Source organism: Symphalangus syndactylus, chromosome 5 (assembly GCF_028878055.3).
Source record: "Symphalangus syndactylus isolate Jambi chromosome 5, NHGRI_mSymSyn1-v2.1_pri, whole genome shotgun sequence".
NCBI classification, from domain to species: domain Eukaryota; kingdom Metazoa; phylum Chordata; class Mammalia; order Primates; family Hylobatidae; genus Symphalangus; species Symphalangus syndactylus.
Window position 1 is genome coordinate 116,531,534 of NC_072427.2, and position 20,665 is coordinate 116,552,198.

General features: G+C 36.0%; 1 protein-coding gene across 7 annotated transcripts in view; it reads left to right on the top strand.

The window, feature by feature from the left end:
- RFX7 (regulatory factor X7) overlaps nt 1-20,665 on the top strand; it is a 161,614-nt gene that overhangs the window by 56,042 nt on the left and 84,907 nt on the right. For all 7 annotated transcript variants that reach the window (XM_063639387.1, XM_063639388.1, XM_063639389.1 and 4 more), the window contains one exon: nt 10,087-10,120. In XM_063639387.1, coding sequence (XP_063495457.1) covers nt 10,087-10,120 — 34 coding nt within the window. The remainder of the gene's footprint in view (nt 1-10,086; nt 10,121-20,665) is intronic.

A 20,665-nucleotide genomic window follows, 5' to 3' on the forward strand; every position in this document is an offset into this window, starting at 1 on the left:
TTTTGTCAGATAATGTTTTTCGAGTATTTTGTATAGTTGATTTTTTTTTTACTGTCTTAATTGATGTCTTTCAGTGAATAGAAGTTTATTCTTATTTCGATGGGGTCTGATTTATTTTTATTTTTAGAAACAGGGTCTTGTTCTGTTGTCCTGGCTGAAGTGCAGTAACGTGATCAGAGCTCACTGAAGCCTTGAACTCCTGGGCTCAAGCGATTCTCAGCCTCCAAGTAGCTAAGGGCTACAGGCATGCACCACCACGCCTGGCTTTTTAAAAAAAATTTTGTAGAAATAAAGTCTCACTGTGTTGCCCAGGCTGGTCTCAAACTCCTGGCTTCAAGCAATTTTTCCACCTTGGCCTTCCAAAGCCTTTTTAAAAATGTTTATTGCAGTGGAGCGCAGTGGCTCACGCTTGTAATCCCAGCATTTTGGGAGGCCGAGATGGGTGGATCACCTGAGGTCAGGAGTTCAAGACCAGCATGGCCAACATGGCAAAACCCCGTCTCTACTAAAAATACAAAAATCAGCTGGGCGTGGTGTCATAGCTACTGGGGAGGCTGAGGCAGGAGAATCACTTGAACCCCGGAGGTGGAGGTTGCAGTGAGCTGAGGTCGCACCACTGCACTCCAGCCTGGGTGACAAAGACTCTGTCTCAAAAAGAAAAAGAAAAAAAAATGTTTACTGCTTCTGTAACCCTAAGAAATCTTTGTCAGCTCTCACATCATATTCTCCTATGGTTTCTTCTAGACACTTTAAGCTTCAGCTCAAATTTTTCTGTAGTATGAGGTTTGTACATTTGTTTACAGATGTGTCTAGTTACTCCATCAGGATTTGTAGTAAGGATTTTCTTTTGTCCCTCGAATTGCTTTGGTACCTCTGCTGCAAATCAGTTTACTATGTAGAAGTCAGGTATCATTAGTCAGGTTTCATTCATACAACTTTTTCACTGCATGCAATGTTACTTTTTTCTGGCTGCTTTCGCAGTGTGCTTTTTATCTTTGTTTTTTGATCCTTTCGACTATGTGTGGGTTTCTTTATAATTATCCTGCTTGGAATTTGCTGAACTTCTTGAATCTAGAAGTTTGTGTTTTTCATAGGATTTGGGAATACTTTGGCCATTTATTAAACATTATATTTTTCTGTCTCATTATCTCTCCTCTCCCATTGTACATAGTTAGACCACTTGATATTGCACTTTAAATTTCTGAAGCTCTGTTTATTATTTTTAACAAGTCTTTTCTTCACTTTCAATAGACCTATTGATTTTCCAGTTAAGTGACCCTTTTTCTGCCATCCGATCTCAAATTAAGGTCATCCAATGAATTTTTCATTTCAGACATTGTAACTTTTAAGTTCTAGAACTTCCATTTGGTTTTTTTCATAACTTCCATTTCTCAGCTGAGATTTCCCTATGCGAACATTTATTATGACCATATTTTCCTTTAAATACTTGAACATGTTTATAGTACTTGCTTTGAAGTCCTGTCTGCTAATTCTGACACTTTGGATCATTCAGGATTTAGTGTCTGTGAGCTGCTTTTTCTCTTGACTCTAGGTCTTTTTTTCCTGTTTGTTCACTATAGTGTATTTTGCTTGTGTCATGGGCATTATCAGTGACACGTTATAGACTTTGGATTCTGTTCTTTTTCTCTGAAGAGTGTTGACTTTTTGTCTTAGTAGACATCTAATGTGGCTGGATTCAAACCCCAACTTTATTTTTTCTGTGACAGGCAGCAGCAGAAATCTCGTCTCAGATCCTTCCACCTTCCAGCTGTTTCTTTTTGTGAAGAACCTTGGAGTCTTCCTCAAACTAGGGTCATTCAAATACTGGGCGTAGTTCATATAGAAATTTTGGAGCACTTTCCTCTCTGGGATTTCACCTTTCACTTTTAAGCTGCCTTGGCAACCCCAAACTTTGTCCTTTTTAAGCTAGCAAGACAACAGATACCTGTGTCAGTCTAAGTGATCATTGCCACATGGGCTGATAAGTACCCTCAGGCAAAAGCCTTATAAAAATTCTACTAGTGCACTTTGGGAGTTCGAGGCAGGCGGATTGCTCGAGCTCAGGAGTTCTAGACCAGCCTGGGCAACACAGTGAAACCCCATCTCTACTTAAATACGAAAAATTAGCCAGGTGTGGCAACATGTGCCTGTAATCCCAGCTACTCAGGAGGCTGAGGCAGGAGAATCATTTGAACCCAGGAGGCGGAGGTTGCAGTGAGCTGAGATCATGCCTCTGCCCTCCAGCCTGGGTGACAGAGCAAGACTCCATCTAAAAAAAAAAAAATAAAAAGTTCTACCAGTACAGTTTTCTCATTTAAGGCTAACTTCCTTCCAGTTGCTTCCTGCTTTTGATTACTCTTTTGACTTAATGTTTGTTTTTATATTTTGTCCAGAATGTATAATTGTTGTGTGTGGCAAGTTTATTTTAATATATGTTAACTTGTCATTATCTGAAGCAGAACACTGAAGCATTATTTTAATTGAAACAATTAAAACAAAGTATATTCAGGTAATAGTTTAGGAAACTATGAAACATCCACTAAATGGAATATTACAAAAAATACATTACATTAAAAATTTGAAGACTATTAGTAGAACATTATTTTGGTAAATTTAAATAATAACCTGCTTTGATTATAGCTGTGTTAAAAATTAGATATGTTCATGAATACATACAGGAGAGAATATGGGAAAGAAGGAAAGAGTTTATTGGTTGTAGTGGTGGAATTTGGGGGAAGTTTTCAAAAATATTGCATTAACACTGGTATAAAACTATGGTGTGTTTATTATACACACACATGTATAGATATGTGTGTATATTATACATATATACACATACACATGTATACAGTTTATATGTATACATATAGTATATGTATACACCCATATAATAAAAGACTCCTAGACGGTATAGTTGAGCTCTTGTGGCAGGATTTTCACCCCACACTCCGGACATAAACTGTCGATAAGATATATACATATATAAAAGCTTCAAATCAAGAAAGAGAAATTAAATTCATAGGTGCTAGTAACAAGTAACAACAGGGGAGCTTACTTAAGAAAGGTGGTAAGCAGGAACTACTTTCTAAATGATCCATAGTGGTTTTCATGTCCTCATACAGATCTTAAATGCTGGGGATTGATGTCTTAATGTTCATAGGAAAGTCTAGGCCACATACTCTGTGCCCTCACAAAGTAGTTGGAACTGATCAACTAAAGCATAGAACCTGAGGAGAGATTTTTTACCTGTGAAATGGGACTAAAACAGGGAACCCACAGACAGAACCAGGAAGTTTCAGGTAAGCTTGCTGTTTGCTCTGGGCATGTAGAAGGGTAAAATATGAGAACCAGAGCCTTAAGCCTGTTTTATAGATGAGTGTGGAATTTCATTTGATATAACAGTTTCCTTTTGGTACAAGGACTCTAAGTCAATAAATCTGTATACAAATTGGTCTGGAACCATTAAACCCTTAGAAATTCAGCAGAGACAAATGTGAAACTGCTTCTATAACCCACAGGATATAAGACTCCTCTGAAAAATAATCTTTGTGAAGATAAGTTCATAATTTAAAAATTTCAAATCATGAGAGAAATTAATGCCAATCCAGGTATACAGGACTTCCATGGAGAAAATATCCTCACTTAAAATGAACTCATGATTAAATTAAAAAGCATAAATTACACAAAGGGAGACTGACCACAGACTTCTCATCAGTAGTAAAAACCAGAAAACAGAAAGATGGTTTAACAAAATTAATATGCAACAGAGTAGAGCTTAAGACAAAATGGCATTACCGAATTTAAAGGACACTAGGTCATGATAAAAGGAATATACTACCAAGAAAATGTAAAAATTATAGTCTTATTTATATAGAATATAGTCTTAGCAGTATAGTCTTAGAGTTAAGAAGGCAAAAATTGACAGTTCCAAAAGGAAATTAATAAACGTCAAGTTGTAGTTGGATATTTAACATATGTCAGAAACTGGTAGATAAAATGGCAACACAACATTTAAACAGCATAATTAACTTGATTAAATGTAGATCTATATGGAAATCCCTCTAACAGATAAATAGAGAATATAGGTTTATTTAAAGGATACATAGATTCTTAAAAAATATGACTGTGACTTGGGTCCCAAAGAAAGTTTTCATCATGAAAAACATATTCCCTGGCTGAAGTGAAAAAATAATTGATTGGTAGTAGATAGTTTAAAAATAAAATACATACATATACATGGACATCAAATACTAAGTTATAAAATATTTAAAATTAAATAACAAAATACTACATAGCGAAATTTGTAGGTTCCAGTTAATGGAAATTTTTCAGGAATAGAAAGATAAAGTCTTTCTCGTGTGTGCTTATTAAAAACAAAGAAGTAAGGGGAAAATGTGTTTTGTATTCAACTTTAACAGCATAAATACAAATAATGCAGAAGAAAAACAAAAAATAAAAACTGATGAGATGTCAAAAAAGCTCAATCAAGAAAACTCAAAGCTAGTTTTTTAAAAAGATACATAGATAAACCTCTTTGCCGGGTACTGTTCCTTGTGTTGGGAATATAGTAGTAAGCAAATCATACCAATTTCTGTCTTTATAAGCTAGTGGGGATGTTGGATAAACAGATAAATGCCAGTGGCAGTAATTATAATAAAGACAAATAAAGCAACGTGAATGACAAGATACAGTCAGGGAAGGTTTCTAAGGAGATATGTTTGAACCACTGAGCACAGAAAAGTAAGGGAGCAAGCCAGGCAGATAGCACTTTTGAAGAGTGTTCCTTGGCAGAGAGAACAGAAGAACAAAAGCCTTAACTATCATACTAGTAGGACTAAAAGAAAAGTGCCTTAAATTGATAGAGAACATTTACCAAAACAGATGTGACCGGAATTATTGTTGATTACACAAAGTTTAGAAGTAAATTCTTTAATGCGGAAACAAAACAAGGATATCTTCTATCACTGCTACTCTTTATTATATTGGAGATTTTAGCCAAAGTAATTAGATAAGAAAAAGAAGGGGGAAAGAGACATAAAGATTGGAAAGGAAGAAAAATATTAATTATAAATGAAATGATTATCTACAAGAGAATCTACATACTATTAGAACTGTCCGGGTGCGGTGGCTCACACCTGTAATCCCAGCACTTTGGGAGGCCAAGGCAGGTGGATCATGTGAGATTGGGAGTTTGAGACCAGCCTGACCAACATGGAGAAACTCCGTCTCTACTAAAAAAAAAAAATACAAAATTAGCCGGGTGTGGTGGCACATGCCTCTAATCCCAGTACTCAGGAGGCTGAGGCAGGACAATCGCTTGAGCCTGGGAGGTGGAGGTTGTGGTGAGCCGCGATGGCGTACTGCATTCCAGCCTGGGCAACAAAAGCAAAACTCTGTCTCAAAAAAAAAAAAAATCTACATGCTATTAGAACTAATAAGAGTTCATGAAGGTTGCTGGAGATAGGGTCAACATAGAAAACCAATAGTTTGCCTGAACATCAACACACAGATAAAATTCACAATACCATCTGTAAGTTGCCTTGTACTCTTTCTAACAAAAGATTTATTCAGAAAGGAAATGACATTTTAAGGACAGATTTTAAAAAATCCAAATTATCAGTCATCTTCTCCCATTCAACCTATAACATTAATACAATCCAAAAATAAAGTCCTACATAAACTTTAGGAAGACTGTTGTGAAATTAGAAAACCCGATTGAAAAATTCACCTGGAAAAACAAAGGTCCAAGAATTGTCAAGACTGTTTTGGAAATGAACAAGGGGGCTCATGCAATCAAATAGACCTAAATTTTATAGCAGTAATAAATTTGAAGTGTGGTGTTGACTTAGGGATAAGCGAGTAGATTAATAATAAAACAGAAAAGGGCCAGAAAAAGATTCAAGCATGTACACAAATTTAGTATAATAAAATAGTGAATGGGCTCCCAGATGGAAATAGTATATACTGTATATTACACTATACCATATACAAGAATAAATTCCAATTAAAGATCAAAATGAGAAAAGCTAACTTCAAAACTTTTAGAATAAAATATAGACTGCTTTTAACCTTAGCTAGATAGGATTTCTTAAATAAGACATAAAAATAGAAAGGAAAAAAATTGACTAGATCAAAAATGTTAACTTTAATAAAAGTTATTAACAAAGTTAAATATATATAATAGAATTAGTATCCAGAATATATAAAGCTTCCATAATGTAATAAGAAATAGCTCCGCTTAAAAATATGCAAAGGATAGGAATCAACAATTCATAGGGGAGAAAATCCCTATATCTAACAGGCAGGTAAAAAGGCACACAACATTGCTAGTAATTGAGGAAAAGACAATTTAAAAAAAATACAATTTCATGCCCATTGGAATAGCAACTTTTTAGTATATATGTATTACCTATATCATGTATAAATGGCATATATATGCAAGGTAATAAGAAAATAGGAACTATCATATACTGCTAATGGAAGTATAAATGGATGCAAGTGTTTGAGAGACAAATTTGTTAATATAAAATAAAATAAATCATTTATAAGCCCTAGAAAACTGACTTCTAGATTCATAGCTGAGAAATTCTTACAGGTATATACCAAGAGACATATACAAAGACACTTATGGCAGTATCGTTTGTAGAAAAACTGGAAGCTACATAATTACCTTTCAGTAGAGGAAAAGATGAATAAAGTTGATTATTCATTCAATGGGATAATTTTTAGTAGTTAAAACGAATGAATTTCATCTAAGTGTATCAACATGGATGGATCTCAAAAATGTTGAGTTAAAAAAATTGTAGAAAAGTACAGTGTAATGGAATTTACATAAACATTTAAAAGCTTCACAGAACAGTGTATGTTGCTTATAGATTTTTGTTTAATACAAGTAACAACTTGAAGTAACAACTGGAAAGTTTATATATTGGATTAATGATAATTGCCTTTGAGAAGGTAGGGAGGGGTACAAGCCTAGGCAGAAGAAAAGGGGAACTTAAACTTCTTCTATATTGTTCTCTTATGTTTAAGTATAAAGTAAAAATAATCAAGGGGCTGAGTTAAGTGATTCCAGGGCCCTCATCTACCAGAAGGGCTTTCAATTTTCTTTATAACTCTGTCCTTTAAAACAGCAGTCCCCAACCATTTTGGCACCAGGGACCAAATTCATGGAAGACAAAAAATTTTCCCACAGATGGAGGGATGGGGGAGATGGTTTGGGGATGATTCAAGCTCATTACATTTATAGTACAGTTTATTTATGTTATTATTACATTGTAATATATCATGAAATAATTATATAACTCACCATAATGTAGAATCAGTAGGAGCCTGCTTGTTTTTCTGCAACTAGATAGTGGTCCCTTCTGGGAGTGATGGGAGACAGTGACAGATCATCAGGCATTAGATTCTCATAAGGACCATGCAACCTTGATCCCTCACATGCACAGTTCACAATAGGGTTCACAGGCTCCTATGAGAATCTAATGTTGCCACTGATGTGACAGGAGGCAGAGCTCAGGCAGTAATGTGCTTGGCTGCTCACCTTCCACTTTGTGGCCCCATTCCTAACAGGGATGAGAGTTGGGGACCCCTACTTTAAAAGGCTATCATTTACATATATTTTTTAGAGCTTTACCAAGTTGTTTGTGATAGGTAGATAAAACCATCCTCCTTAGATAATCCCATAGAGTAGTCAGTTACTGGTAGAATGAAAATATATTGAGATCTATATGTTATAAAATAAACATTTCATTTTCATACTAATTTATATAAAAACTCATTCTTAAGTGGTCCCAGTCTTTCCAAGGACTTTTCTTCATCTGGGGGACTGAAAATTTTTTTTTCATTTATTCACTCAATGGACTTTATTGAACTCCTTACATGTACCAGATGATAACACAGCAATGAGCAAAACAGACAAAGCCTGCTATCATGAAGCTTAAATTCTAGTGAAGGAAGATAGCTGGTAAACAAATTAATAAAATTATAACATCACTGGTGATAAGTGCAATGATGAAAAATAAAGCAGGATGAGAGCTATAGAGAGTGACTGGGAGTATTTTATATGGGGAAGTCAGGGAAGAACTGTCTGTTGAAGATAACGTGGAGCAAAGTAACAAAGAAAGTAAAGGGATAAGTTATATGGGAGAAAAGTCCTAGAGGCTGACAGAGCAAGCCAGTGCAGGGCCCACTCCTGCCGTGGAGCTATCACGGAGGCTGCCTGGCTAGAGCTGAATGAATGAAGAATAGACTAGTATGAGATTAGACCAGAAAGCAAAGGATTGGGCCATACTGGGTTTTTATGGCCATGGTAAAGACTTTGGAGCAAAGGACTAATGTCATCTTCAAAAAGAATCACTCTGGCCACTTTGTTGTGAGTAGCCCACAGGGTGTGGTGGTTGGTGATAGGGCAAAGATAGAAACAGAGAAACCAGTTAAAAGGTTATTGTAACACCTTAGACAAGAAATAATTACTCTTTATTTTGTTTTTTTTTTTTTGGAGACGGAGTCTTGCTCTGTTGCCCAGGCTGGAGTACAGTGGCACGGTCTCAGCTCACTGCAACCTCTGCTTCCCAGGTTCAAGCAATTCTCCTGCCTCAGCCTCCCAAGTAGCTCGGACTACTGGTGCATGCCACCACGCTCGGCTATTTTTTTTTTTTTTTGTATTTTAGTAGATACGGGGTTTTACCATGTTGCCCAGGCTGGTCTCGAACTCCTCAGCCAAGGCAGTCCACCTGCCTCGGCCTCCCAAAGTGCTAGGATTACAGGCATGAGCCACCACGCCTGGCCAATAATGACTGTTTAGACCAAGGTGATGAGAGATGGTTGGATCCTGGATATATTACTTTTTTAGCAGCAATTCTTAATATATAGATTACTCTCAGATCTCAGAGGAATCTGGGAGTTATTGAGAAGAGAGAAAAAATAGCACAAGTTAGGTGCCAATGAATTATAAGGTATACAAGGAGATTTTAAAACCTCTAAAAATCTTTTGTAGGACTGTGGGAAGGGGATTTCAGTCCCTCTTAACCTACAGTTATCCTTTACTTTTTTTTGCTCTTTTTAGTCGTTCTGAACTTTGCAGTTAAACTGAATCCAGTCATATTTTATTGTTTAGAAAATGAAATTTGAAATCTGGGTACAGGTATAAAATTTTGTTATTAATGGTTGTGTTAAATGCGATTTAAATACTAATGTTTTTTACATTATAGCTTAGCTGTATGGCTACATACAAAGGCAAATAACCAATTTTGGTTTACATATATTTGGCTTTATAACTTTTTACAGAAGACAATTTGGTTTTAACATCTTTTAAAGATTGTGTGTAAACTGTTCCTGAACATTTTGCACGATTTCTTTGCATTTTCACTTTCCTATGTGTTATAACAAAATCCAAAGAATAGTTCTTTAAATTATTTTATACTGACTTCATTTGTGTTATATATTAACAGTTCACTTAGTAGTTCAGTTAAATTGATGTATAGTGGCTTTATTGTATTGTTTATTTCTAAGTGTATTTTTCTGTCCTCCCAATTTATTACTATATTAGTTAGCCTTTTATTATTGCCTTTATGTCTAGGGATTCTTGTTACTGGTGTGTGTGTGTGTGTGTGTGTGTGTGTGTCTGTATGTAGACAGAGAGAGGAGGGAACAATCTTTTATGTATCAAATCTTACAAGCCAGAGATTGTAGTACATCATTATGACTTTTAAGTGCTAAGCAAATTATTGTCCAGAGTGGCAGGCAGACAGTAAAAATCATAATTATTGTAAGCTCTGTGCCATAGTTGTAAGTATAGTAATAAATCTGCACTTATTCACTGTTAAAATTTTAATTGTTTATTCAAAATAAACTTAGGAAATATTTTGACCATGCTTTAAGATTAAATTTAGTACAGTGAATAGGAAATAGATTTTTGTTTTGCTTTGTGAAAAACACAGTTTTAGGCTACAATCCCTAATCTTAATAGGAAGCTGTATTTATTTTTTTCTTAGGAAGACTAAATTACCACATCTTTTTGAGAATATTGCAGATAGTTAATAAACTTCTCATTTTACTAACCTAACTTTCTCTTTCTTTTAGCAAAACTGTACAATCTAAAGTGGACTGCATTTTGGTAAGTGAAATAACTAATCTTAAAATTATTTTGCAATAAGGTTTTTATGACAATATATAATATACAATTTTCAAGTAAATATTGATTTTAAATATAATCTAACTCCAGTGAATAAAATTTGATATTTTAATTACAGCCGCCTCAGGTGAATTGTTTATAAGCTACCTAGATACTTTCCTGTATCTCACCAATAATAAAATCACAATCTGAGGTAATTACATGTTTTTGAATTTTAACTGGCTCTTACTGAAAGACTGCTTACACAAACAATTAAATTGGATATTTATTTTTCTATTCTAATAACTCTAAGAATTTGTTTAGAGAAAAGTTTTTGAAGATGTTTAATGGGTTAGTTTTGTTGAAATAGTGTTTTTTTCATGTTTTGGTTGGCAGCCTGTAGGAATTAAGCCATAATAATAGTTTAAGTTTAGATTCTACTTAATAGAACTGTAAAAATTTGTTTTCAAAAACAGCTTCTAAGATGCTTAGTGGATTAGTTGTTGTTGGGTTGCCAGCTTTTAAGATTTAAAGCCACAATAATAGTTTAAATTTAGATTGTGTTAGTATAGTAGTAGTTTCTTGGGTCTCCTTTTAAACCTGTGAGGGAAGGAGCATTGAAGCTACTGGGACATCTGGAATACTGCTGATTTCTTTCATAAAATCTCTACCAAAAGGATAGCCTCTATGCTTGAGAACACACAAAGGCTCTGTACTGTTAGATTCCCTAAATTGTCAGTATAGTTAGTTCTCTTTCCCCACTTGTGACTTGGGAAGTTCTCTTATCCAAGTTTGGGTCTTGCTTATAAGCTAACCTGACTATGTTGTTGTTGTTGTTGGTGGTGGTGGTGGTCTGTTTCAGTGTCTGGTGCTGAAATAGTATGATGTCTTATTAGCTTATATTATTATTAGCTTATTATCCTATAGGTAGCTGATTACATAGGAATAGTTTATAGGAGAAGAGGAAATTTAATCAATTCTCTTACACTTTTCTAACCTAATAGCTAGCTAAAAGAGGACTTTGTGGAGGTGTTTTTCTTTTTCCTTTCACTTACTCTTCTTTTTGGTGTGTGTGTGTGTGTGTGTGTGTAGTTTTTTGGTTTTCGAGGTTTTTTTTTTGTCTTATAATAGCCCTCTGAAGTAGGTAATCTTATTACCTCCCTTTTACAAATGAAGACACCAGTGCTCTTGCATTTCATTCAAAAAATTGTTAAAATTATTAGACATCTTCTGTCTGCCAGTTTTACTCATAAGGAATACAAACAGAAAAGACATATTCCATGCCCTTAAGAAATTTAGTCTGTTATAGGGAGATATATTCAAGAGTACTCTTAAGACCTACAAAAGTGGTGACTGGGAGTGGAGGGAGTAATACATTGCCACCAACCCCCAGAGCATTTCCTCTGTCTTCCAGCTCTTAAGAGTCTCATTGTTAATGTGTCATTCTGTAATTATTTCATGATTACCATATACTAGACCCTGTTCTTGGTATGAGAGTACAGTGGTAATAAGCAAGACAGACACAGTTCTTGTCTATATATGGCCACCCACTTTCTTTGCAATACTTGAGATAACTTTGGAGGATTACTCACTTTTCTCTTCATTAACAAGAGGCAGAAGACTGGTATAAATTATAAAATATGACATTTGTAAAATACTAAATAAGAACAAAATTCTTTTTAAAGTCTTTTAAGAGTGCAGAAGTGTTTACATTTTAGTGTAAGTTTTAGAATATATGTAAATTTTTACTCAGTAATTTAAAAATACTGTGTTAGGTCCTGGACATACAGTGATCAACAAGATACTAAGATCTCTCATGATCCTTTTATTTTATTGGGTGAGGTAGACATTAAACCAGTGAGCAAATAATTAAGCATTACAATTCAGATAATGATAAATGATACTCCACAATTTTTAAAAGGGAAAGGGAGGCAAGCCATGGTAGGTAGGGTAACCTTAGATAGGGTGGCCAGGAAAAGCTTCTCTGAGAATCTTCTCTGAGGAGATGACATTTGAGTGCCGACCTGAGTAATAAGAAGCCAGCCTTGAGTCATGATCTCCTGGTGACACACACGAGGTAGAAGGAACAGTAGGTACAAAAAATCTGAAGCTGGGAATGAGTTTGAGGTATTTGAAGAATACAGGATCCCAGTGTGCTGGAACTTAGGGAAGGAAGTAGAGAATGATAGAAAAGTTCAAGCAGGAAGTAGTTCATGTATTACATATTTAGTCATGGCAAGTAGTATCCTACGTGCATGGAAAGCTGATTATAGAGGATTTTATGCAGAGAATAGTGCAATCTGGTTTTTTTTTTAATACCCTGCCTGTTGCTGGAACAGTGGATTGTAGGGGGATATGAGTAGAAGCAGGAAAACTAGTTAGGCTATTGCAGAAGTCCGGTAGATAATTCAAGGCTCCTGCTCAGATGATGGCATTGGAAGATTTTTTTAAGTAGATGGATTTAAGGCATTTTTGGATATAAAACTAGTAGGCCTTGCTTGCTGATAGATTCAATGTGGAGGGGAAACAGAGGAATGAAGGATGATTCCTTTTCAGTCTAAAGCAGTTCTTCTAGTATTTATTATACCACAGGTTTGTGTGTAATGAATTTTCTCAGTCTGTGTTTATCTATGAATGTTTTTATTTTGCCTTCTGTTTTAAAAGATGGTTTTGCTGGAAATAGAATGTCTGGTTTACAGTTTTGTTTGCTTGTTTTTTCTTTCATTGTTTTGAATATGTTATTCCATTACCTTTTGGACATCAGCCATTAATTATATTAATGTCTTCCTATACATAAGTTTTCTTTTGTTGGTATTAAGATTTATACTAGGTTGATTCTGTCACTCACTCGCTTCTCCTGTCTCTCTGACTTGTAACAGTTTGACTATGTGTACAGTGGATCACTTTATGTTTGTCCTACTTGGGCTTTGTTGAGCTCACATACATTAGTTAGATTGGGGATGTTTTCAGCCATTATCTTTCCAAATACTTTTTCAGCCCCTTGATTCTCTCCTCCGCCTCTAAAATGCCCATTTCACATATGTTGAAATGATCGATGTTATTATTCTCTTCTCTATGAAGCTGTTTACTTTTTTCTCTGATTATCTTTATCTGTGCTCTAGTTTCTTTATTAAGATTTCCTGTTGTCTGACTCTTTGTCATTGTGTTTTTCTTTGTGTGTTTAAACACAGGCCGCCTCATCCTAGCAACACTACTATTCTAACCATGTGGGGATCGGTCATGGTAGCAGCCATAAGCAAGAATAATAGACTGTCATAGTTACTACTACCTAAAGTTCAGTAGTCACTAATGACTAAACACTTCCCAATATGTTGTTTGCCTGTAATTCGTTTCCAGAGCCTAGTTTCTGACCATTTTGTGTCATTTTATAGTTGTTTGTAGGGAGGATTGGCCAGCCTCTTTACTTCCTTTTCCAGATATCTCATAAAGATTTTATTAGGTTTCCTTCTAGAAGTTTTATAGTTGTAGTGTTTTTCTTTTAGATGTTTGAACCATTTTGTGTTAAATTTGTGTTTGCTTTAAGTTGAAGTTCAAGGTTTATTTTTTACAATATGTATGGATATCCAGTTGTCCAGCACCATTTATTGAAAAGTCTGCCCCTCCCCAGTCACCACCTATATCAAAAAATCATTACATGTGGGTCTTTTTCTAGACTCTTATTTTCCATTGATTGCTGTGTCTGCCTTTATGACATCACTACACTGTCTTGTTTACTGTGCTTTATAGAAAGTCTTGATATCAGATAATATAAATGGTTCATATTTTTTTGGCATTTCCATACAAATTTCAGAGTTACTTTGTCAATTTTTATTTTTTAAAAAAGTTGTACTTGGATTTTTATTGAGATTATATCGAATTTATAGATCAATTTGGGCACAATTGATGTCTTATTAACAAATTTTAATTCATGAGCTTGGTGTATCTCCATTTCAGTTGGTTCTTCTATAATACCTTTCAGCGTGTTTTGTTATTTTCTGTGTATAGGTTTTGTACACATTTTATTAAAACAAAGTTTTTAGATGCTACTGAGTATGGCATTTAAAAATTTTTGTTATCCATTGTTTTACTGCTAATAGTTATAGTGATCTTGTAACCTGCAAACTGGCTACATTCACCTATTAAATCTAGTAGCTTTTATGTAGTCTTTAGGATTTTCTGCCCACTCAATCATATTATCTACGAATAAAAAGAATTTTAATTTCTTGTTAATTTATATGCCAATTTCTTTTTCTCACCTTATTGTACTGCTAGGACCTCTGGGAGATAGGCAAATAGAAATGTGAGAGTGAATTTCCTTGCCTTGTTCCGGATCTTAAGGAAAAAACAGTGATTCATTCACCATACAATATGAAGTTAACGTTAGCTTGTTCATGGACACTCTTCATCAGGTTAAACATGTTACTTTCTGTTTCTATTTTGCTAAGAGTTTTTTTTTTTTAAATCATATTTACTTGCTGTTTTTTTTTTTTAGAGTCTGGATCTGTCAACCAGGCTTTAGTGCAGTGGCACAATCTCGGCTCACTGCAACCTCCATCTCCCAGGTTCAAGTGATTCTCCTTCCTCAGCCTCCCGAGTAGCTGGGACTACAGGCGCGCACCGCCATGTCCGACTAATTTTTGTATTTTTAGTAGAGACAGGGTTTCACCATTTTGGCCAGGATGGTCTCGATCTCTTGACCTCATGGTCCACCTGCCTTCACCTCCCAAAGTGCTTTGAGATGACATTACAGGTGTGAGCAACTGTGCCCAGCCACATGCTGATTTTTATCCAACAATTTTTCTATACTTACTAATAGTTTGTTTCTCTATTATCACTTTTCTTATTGTTTTCCACTGAACTATCTAATCTGCTATAAATCCCATCTAATAAATTTTCTGTTCTAGATCTTATATTTTTTTCAGTTCTAGAAATTCGACTTTTTGTTTTTTTATTTGAGGCAGAGTTTCACTTTTGTTGCCCAGGCTGGAGTGCAGTGGCACAATCTCAGCTCACTGCAACCTCCGCCTCTTGAATTCAAGTGATTCTCCTGCCTCAGCCTCCCAAGTAGCTGGGATTACAGGCGCTTGCCACCATACCCGGCTAATTTTTGTAATTTTAGTAGAGACGGCGTTTCACCATGTTGGCCAAGCTGGTCTCGGACTTGTGACCTCAGGTGATCCACCCACCTCGGCCTCCCAAAGTGCTGGGATTACAGGTGTCAGCCTTTGCTCCTGGCCTGAAATTCCACTTTTTTATAGAAGTTTTTATATCCTCCATTTTGTTTCTGTCTTAAATACCTGTCCTAAATTCCTTGACTGCTGATTGTAGTATCTCATTTGTTTCTCTATCATTTTCTCTATCATCTTATCATTTTGTTTCTGTCTTAAATACCTGTCTTAAATTCCTTGATTGCTAATTGTATTATCTCTATCATTTTTGTGGTCCCTTTTTTTTTTGAGATGGAGTTTCACTCTTGTTGTCCAGGCTACAATGCATTTCAGGACCACAGCTCACCGCAACCTCTGCCACCTGGGTTCAAGTGATTCTCCTGCCTCAGCCTCCGGAGTAGCCTCCAGAGTAGCTGGGATTACAGGTATCTGCCACTACACCCAGCTAATTTTTTGTAGTTTTAGTAGAGACAGGGTTTCACCATGTTGGCCAGGCTGGTCTCAAACTCCTGACCTCAGCTGATCCACCCGCCTTGGCTTCCCAAACTGTTGGGATTACAGGCGTAAGCCACTGTGTCTGGCCTGTGGTCCATTTTATTTACTGATTTTCGTTGCAATTACAGGTCATAATTTTCTGCTTCTTTGCATATGTAGTAATTTTTAATTTAGTGCTGAACACTGATTTTTATGGTTTTTGAGCATTTGAGTTTTCTTCTCTTTAAAGTGTATTGAAGTTTGTTTCAGCAGAACTGGAACATGTGTCAGCCACTTGTAGATCCCTGGTAGCTCTTTGCCCAGCCTTTTGGAGTTTTTATCTACATATATAGTTTATTTTTCAGCTATAGATTCCAAATTCTAAATCTACATAGGGATTTGTGTAAATTTTGAAGCTGTTTCTTTATTTTTCTTGCATATGATTCTTTGCCACCTCGAACACTAATCTCCTTCTCTTCAGCTCTGCAGTACTGCCTTGCTTTGCTTAAGTTGCTCCTTTCTGCACCACAGTCAAGTTGTCTTCAGATAGAATCGTCTCCTTTGTTTTTTTTTTTTTTTTTTTTTTTCGGTCTAACAGTTTATGCTTTTTGTTGTCCAGTTTCTGAAAACACTTTCCAATATTTTGTTCATGTTTTGAGTTGGTGGCGCTGGGAGAGTTGCTGCAGTATCAGGTACACCACTGCGGCCACATGCGGAAGTCTATTAACAGCTATTTTAAGGATTCAATAAAATATATAGGCCCCTTCACACCCTCTGTTTCTTTAGTGATTTATTTTCCACTATTCTCCACTAAACCTGTTTCAGACTTCTTTAGCTCAAGCTATGAAACTCACCTCTTCTTTTCTTGCTGCCGGTAAATGATCTTGCCTTCAACTTCTCTGAGAAGATAGGAAGATGCCTTGTGGTACTCCACCAAATTAATACCATTTATTGTCCCTAACTTAATACTTGCTCAATTCTATACCTGTTCTTGTCTTCCTTCCCTTATCTCTGAACAGAAGAGTTGTCCTTCTGCCTGTCTGAATGCTGATCTCTCTCTGCCTACCCTCTAGGTCTCATCCGTTCCTATCTCAGAATTCATGTCATGATTCATTCTCTTTCTCCTACTTCTTTATTTTCTTATTTTTTACTAGCCTATTCTCATGAATAGTTAAATGCTTAATTTTACCCCCATATTTAAAAAAGAAATCCTTCCTGAAACCCACAACCTTTCCTCTAGTTACCACTGTATCTTCTTCCTTTTGAAAGAAGAAAGTTAAAGTTTAGTCAAAGTGTTGATTGAACTTAGTCTCATGCCTCACCTTCCATTCAGTGTTGAACCCCAGTAACAAAAATCTTTAATACCACTCCTCTGAAACTTTTATAAAGGATACCATGACCCCTTACTGCTGAATATAATAAGTAATATCAGTCCCAAATGACAGCCTTTTTTCAGTCCACTCTGTTGACCATTTCCATACACACACTACCCCCTCGTCGCCCCAGTTTGGTACATTCTCATTTTTAAAATTCCTTAAGATGCCACACTATCCTGGTTTTCCTGTTACATTTTAGGCCTTTCCTTCTCACACCCTTCAAGGGTGTCTGTTGCTTTGCATTTTGTCTATATTTGTCCAAAATAATCTCATCTACTTTGATGGTTTCAATTAGTCTCATTATACGAATGACTCCTAATTATATGTCCCCATCCTAAGCTCTAGGCCCATATAATCCAACTATCAGCTGATCAATTTTACCTAGATGTCACATAGGTACTTCAAACTCAACCTTTCCAGAGCCAAACTCATATCATACCCCCACTTCTATAACTATCTGTATTAGTCTCCTATTGCTGCCATAAAAAATTAACATACGTTTAGAGGCTGCATAAAATAACACAAATTGATTATTTTAGAGTTCTGTGGGCCAACAGTCTGACATGGGTTTCACGGGGATAAAACTAAGTTGTTAGCAGTGCCATAGGTTTTTTGTTTTGTTTTGTTTTTTTCTGGAGACCCTAGGGAAGAATATGTTTCCTTGCCTTTTTTAGCTTCTAGTGGCTGCATCTTCAAAGCCATTAATGGCTGTTTGAGCCTTTTTACATTGCATCATTCTGACAGGGCTCTTTTCTGTAGTCAAATCTCTTTCAGCCTCGCTCTTATCAGGATACCTGAGTATACACTGATTGTGCTCAGAGAAGCCAAGATAATCTCCCCACCTTAAGGTCCTTAATTTGGTCCCATGCTATGCAAATTTCCAGGGGTTCAAAGATTCAGATATGAACATTTCTAGGGTCATTATTCTATCTATCATACTATCTTAGTGAATGGTACTCACTCATCTAACCTAAAAACCTAGAGGTCAGTCTTGACTCTTCCTCAACCTGCTTTACAACTAGTCAGTCACCAGATCCTATCAGTTCTGACTCCTTGGTTGCTCTATCTTTGTGTATTCCTACTGCTACTGCATTAATCCAGATCATAATTATTTGAGATACTGCAACTCTTTTTCTGCTTCTAGTCTTTCCACATTCGTTCTCCACACTACCATCATAGTCGTCTTTATAAAGTTCTGTTTATTTCACACCTTTGCTTAAAACCTTTCATTGGCTTCCCTTTGTTCTGCCTTATGGTGTGGAAGATTCTTCATACTCAGACCTTACCTTTTTTGTCCAACCTCATCTTTCTCCACTCTCCCCACAGCCTCTCAGCAAGCTGTGGAATAGAAGAGAATATTTACTCCCTCAATCTGTAAGAGCATTATCCATGGAACTTTCTGTGGTGGTAGAAATGTTTTATATCATATATGCACTATTCAATATGGTAATCAGTAGCCATGTGTGGCTATTGAATACTTGAAATGTGGTTAGTGTGACTGAGGAATTGAACTTTTAATTTTGTTTTATTTTAATGAATTTGAAGTTAAATAGCCACATGTGGCTAGTGGTAGTGATTTGGACAACAGAGATCTCGAACAGTGGTTCTCAACCAGAGGCAATATTTGCCCTCCACGCCGCTAGGGGACATTTGACAATATATGGAGACATTTTGGGTTTTCACACTTGGTGAGTTCTACCGGTATCAGATGGGTAGAGGCCAAGGATGCTGTTTCAGCATCCTCCAAAACAGGATGTCCCCCGCCCCCATAACAGACTTATCAGCCCAAAATGTCAGAGTGCTGAGGTTGAGAAACTCTATTCTAGACTGTTCCTTCTTTTTTTGTAATGCATACTTATAGTTTAGGATTCGTCTTAGATATCAACTCCTCTGGAAAGCCTTCTATGATTTCTCCAGTCTGAATTTTATATTTTCTGTTCCAGTATATCCTGTGCTTACCCTTATTTGTGTGATACAATAACCTTTATGGTAGTTATAATTGGCATTTTTATTTGGTCTTGGCTTCTTGAGTATGGGAACATATGCATTGGAATATACCCAGAGGCACATGAACGTGATCAATATTTGTTGAATGTACAAATGAATATAAACTAATGAATCAATCATTAAACATATTGCAGTTTAAAATAGAAGTGTTGCCACCTTAAATTTATACCTTTTAGAGATCATACACTTATAAAATATTTGGAAATATTTTTGGGAGTTACTCCTGGTTTGCCAATAAGTAAAGATAGCTCGTTCCTTTAGAAGGGAAGAACTTTTTTTTTTTCTGTTTCTGCCATTCTTCCCTTTGCTCCTGCTCTACTCAGTTTAGTATGCCCCTTCCTTCCATACTCACCTGTTAAGAGATAACCAATCCACCCCCACTGTCATCCCCAGAGTGCTTGTGGGAAACTAAAACTTTATTGCATGAATGCGGGAAGGATTTAAGCAGGTGCAGTGGGACAAATAGACTAGAAACTAAAAAAAAAAAAAAAAAAAAAAAAAAAAAAAAGAACTGACTAGCATTATAGCAGAGTGGCTCAGAGCAGAGGCTATAGAATGAAACAGAACTGAGTTTGAATTCTTGTCCTGCCATTCTTTTCTGAATTCCCATAATTCTAACCTAACTTAGGTGGGTATAAAGAAGGATAATAGTACCTATTCCATTGAGTTGTCATATATATTAAATGAGAATTAGTGTAAATAAAGTGCATAGCACATAAGCATACATGGCAGCTTTAGTTGAAGGTATTATATGTGTAAATTCATAATGTGGATCAAATTGACTTAATTTCCATAAATATATGTTTCTAAGTGTAAACGTTAGTCAAGGATTGCATTTTATGTTCATCATCACAGAACTTACTGTTTAAAAATAAATGCTCACCATATGGAATTACTGAGGGCAGAGTATTGAAGTCCTTAAACATAGCAGGTGGAAGATGGAGAAAGTTTGGAATCACCTGGCTAAAGCCATCCAGGAAACTGGAAGGTGCTTACTGTAGAACACTTCATGCTCCCTCCCTCTCTAGTTCTTTGTAGGTGCTATTCACTTTACCAGCAGTGCTCTTCTTGAGTTTCTTCACTTGCCTAAGTTCTACTCCTTTTGTTGCATTAGCTCAGAAGTTACCATTTTCGGAAATCTTTATCTACTAGGACTATGCGTTTATCTGCAGATAATAGAAAATCCTAACTATAGGATGAAACAACTGGTGGCTTAAAGTAGTAAGAATTTGTGTCACCAAATAAGGAGTCCAAAGTTAGGCATTCAAGAGTATTGCAATAACTGCAATGCCACCAGAGTCCTAGTCTCTTTTTTATTTGCTATGTTATCTTTTGTTGGGTCACATCACTGATGGCCTGCTGTACCACTATGCCTTTAGTCCAAAGACTAAGGCAGGAAAAAGGGAAGAAGGGCAAACGGCTTTCTTCTAGGGAAGCCATGTTTTTATTCAGGACACCTCCTTATATTCAGGGAAACCACTTTAGGAACTTCAACCTCCAGAGTAATGTCACATGGCTACCCC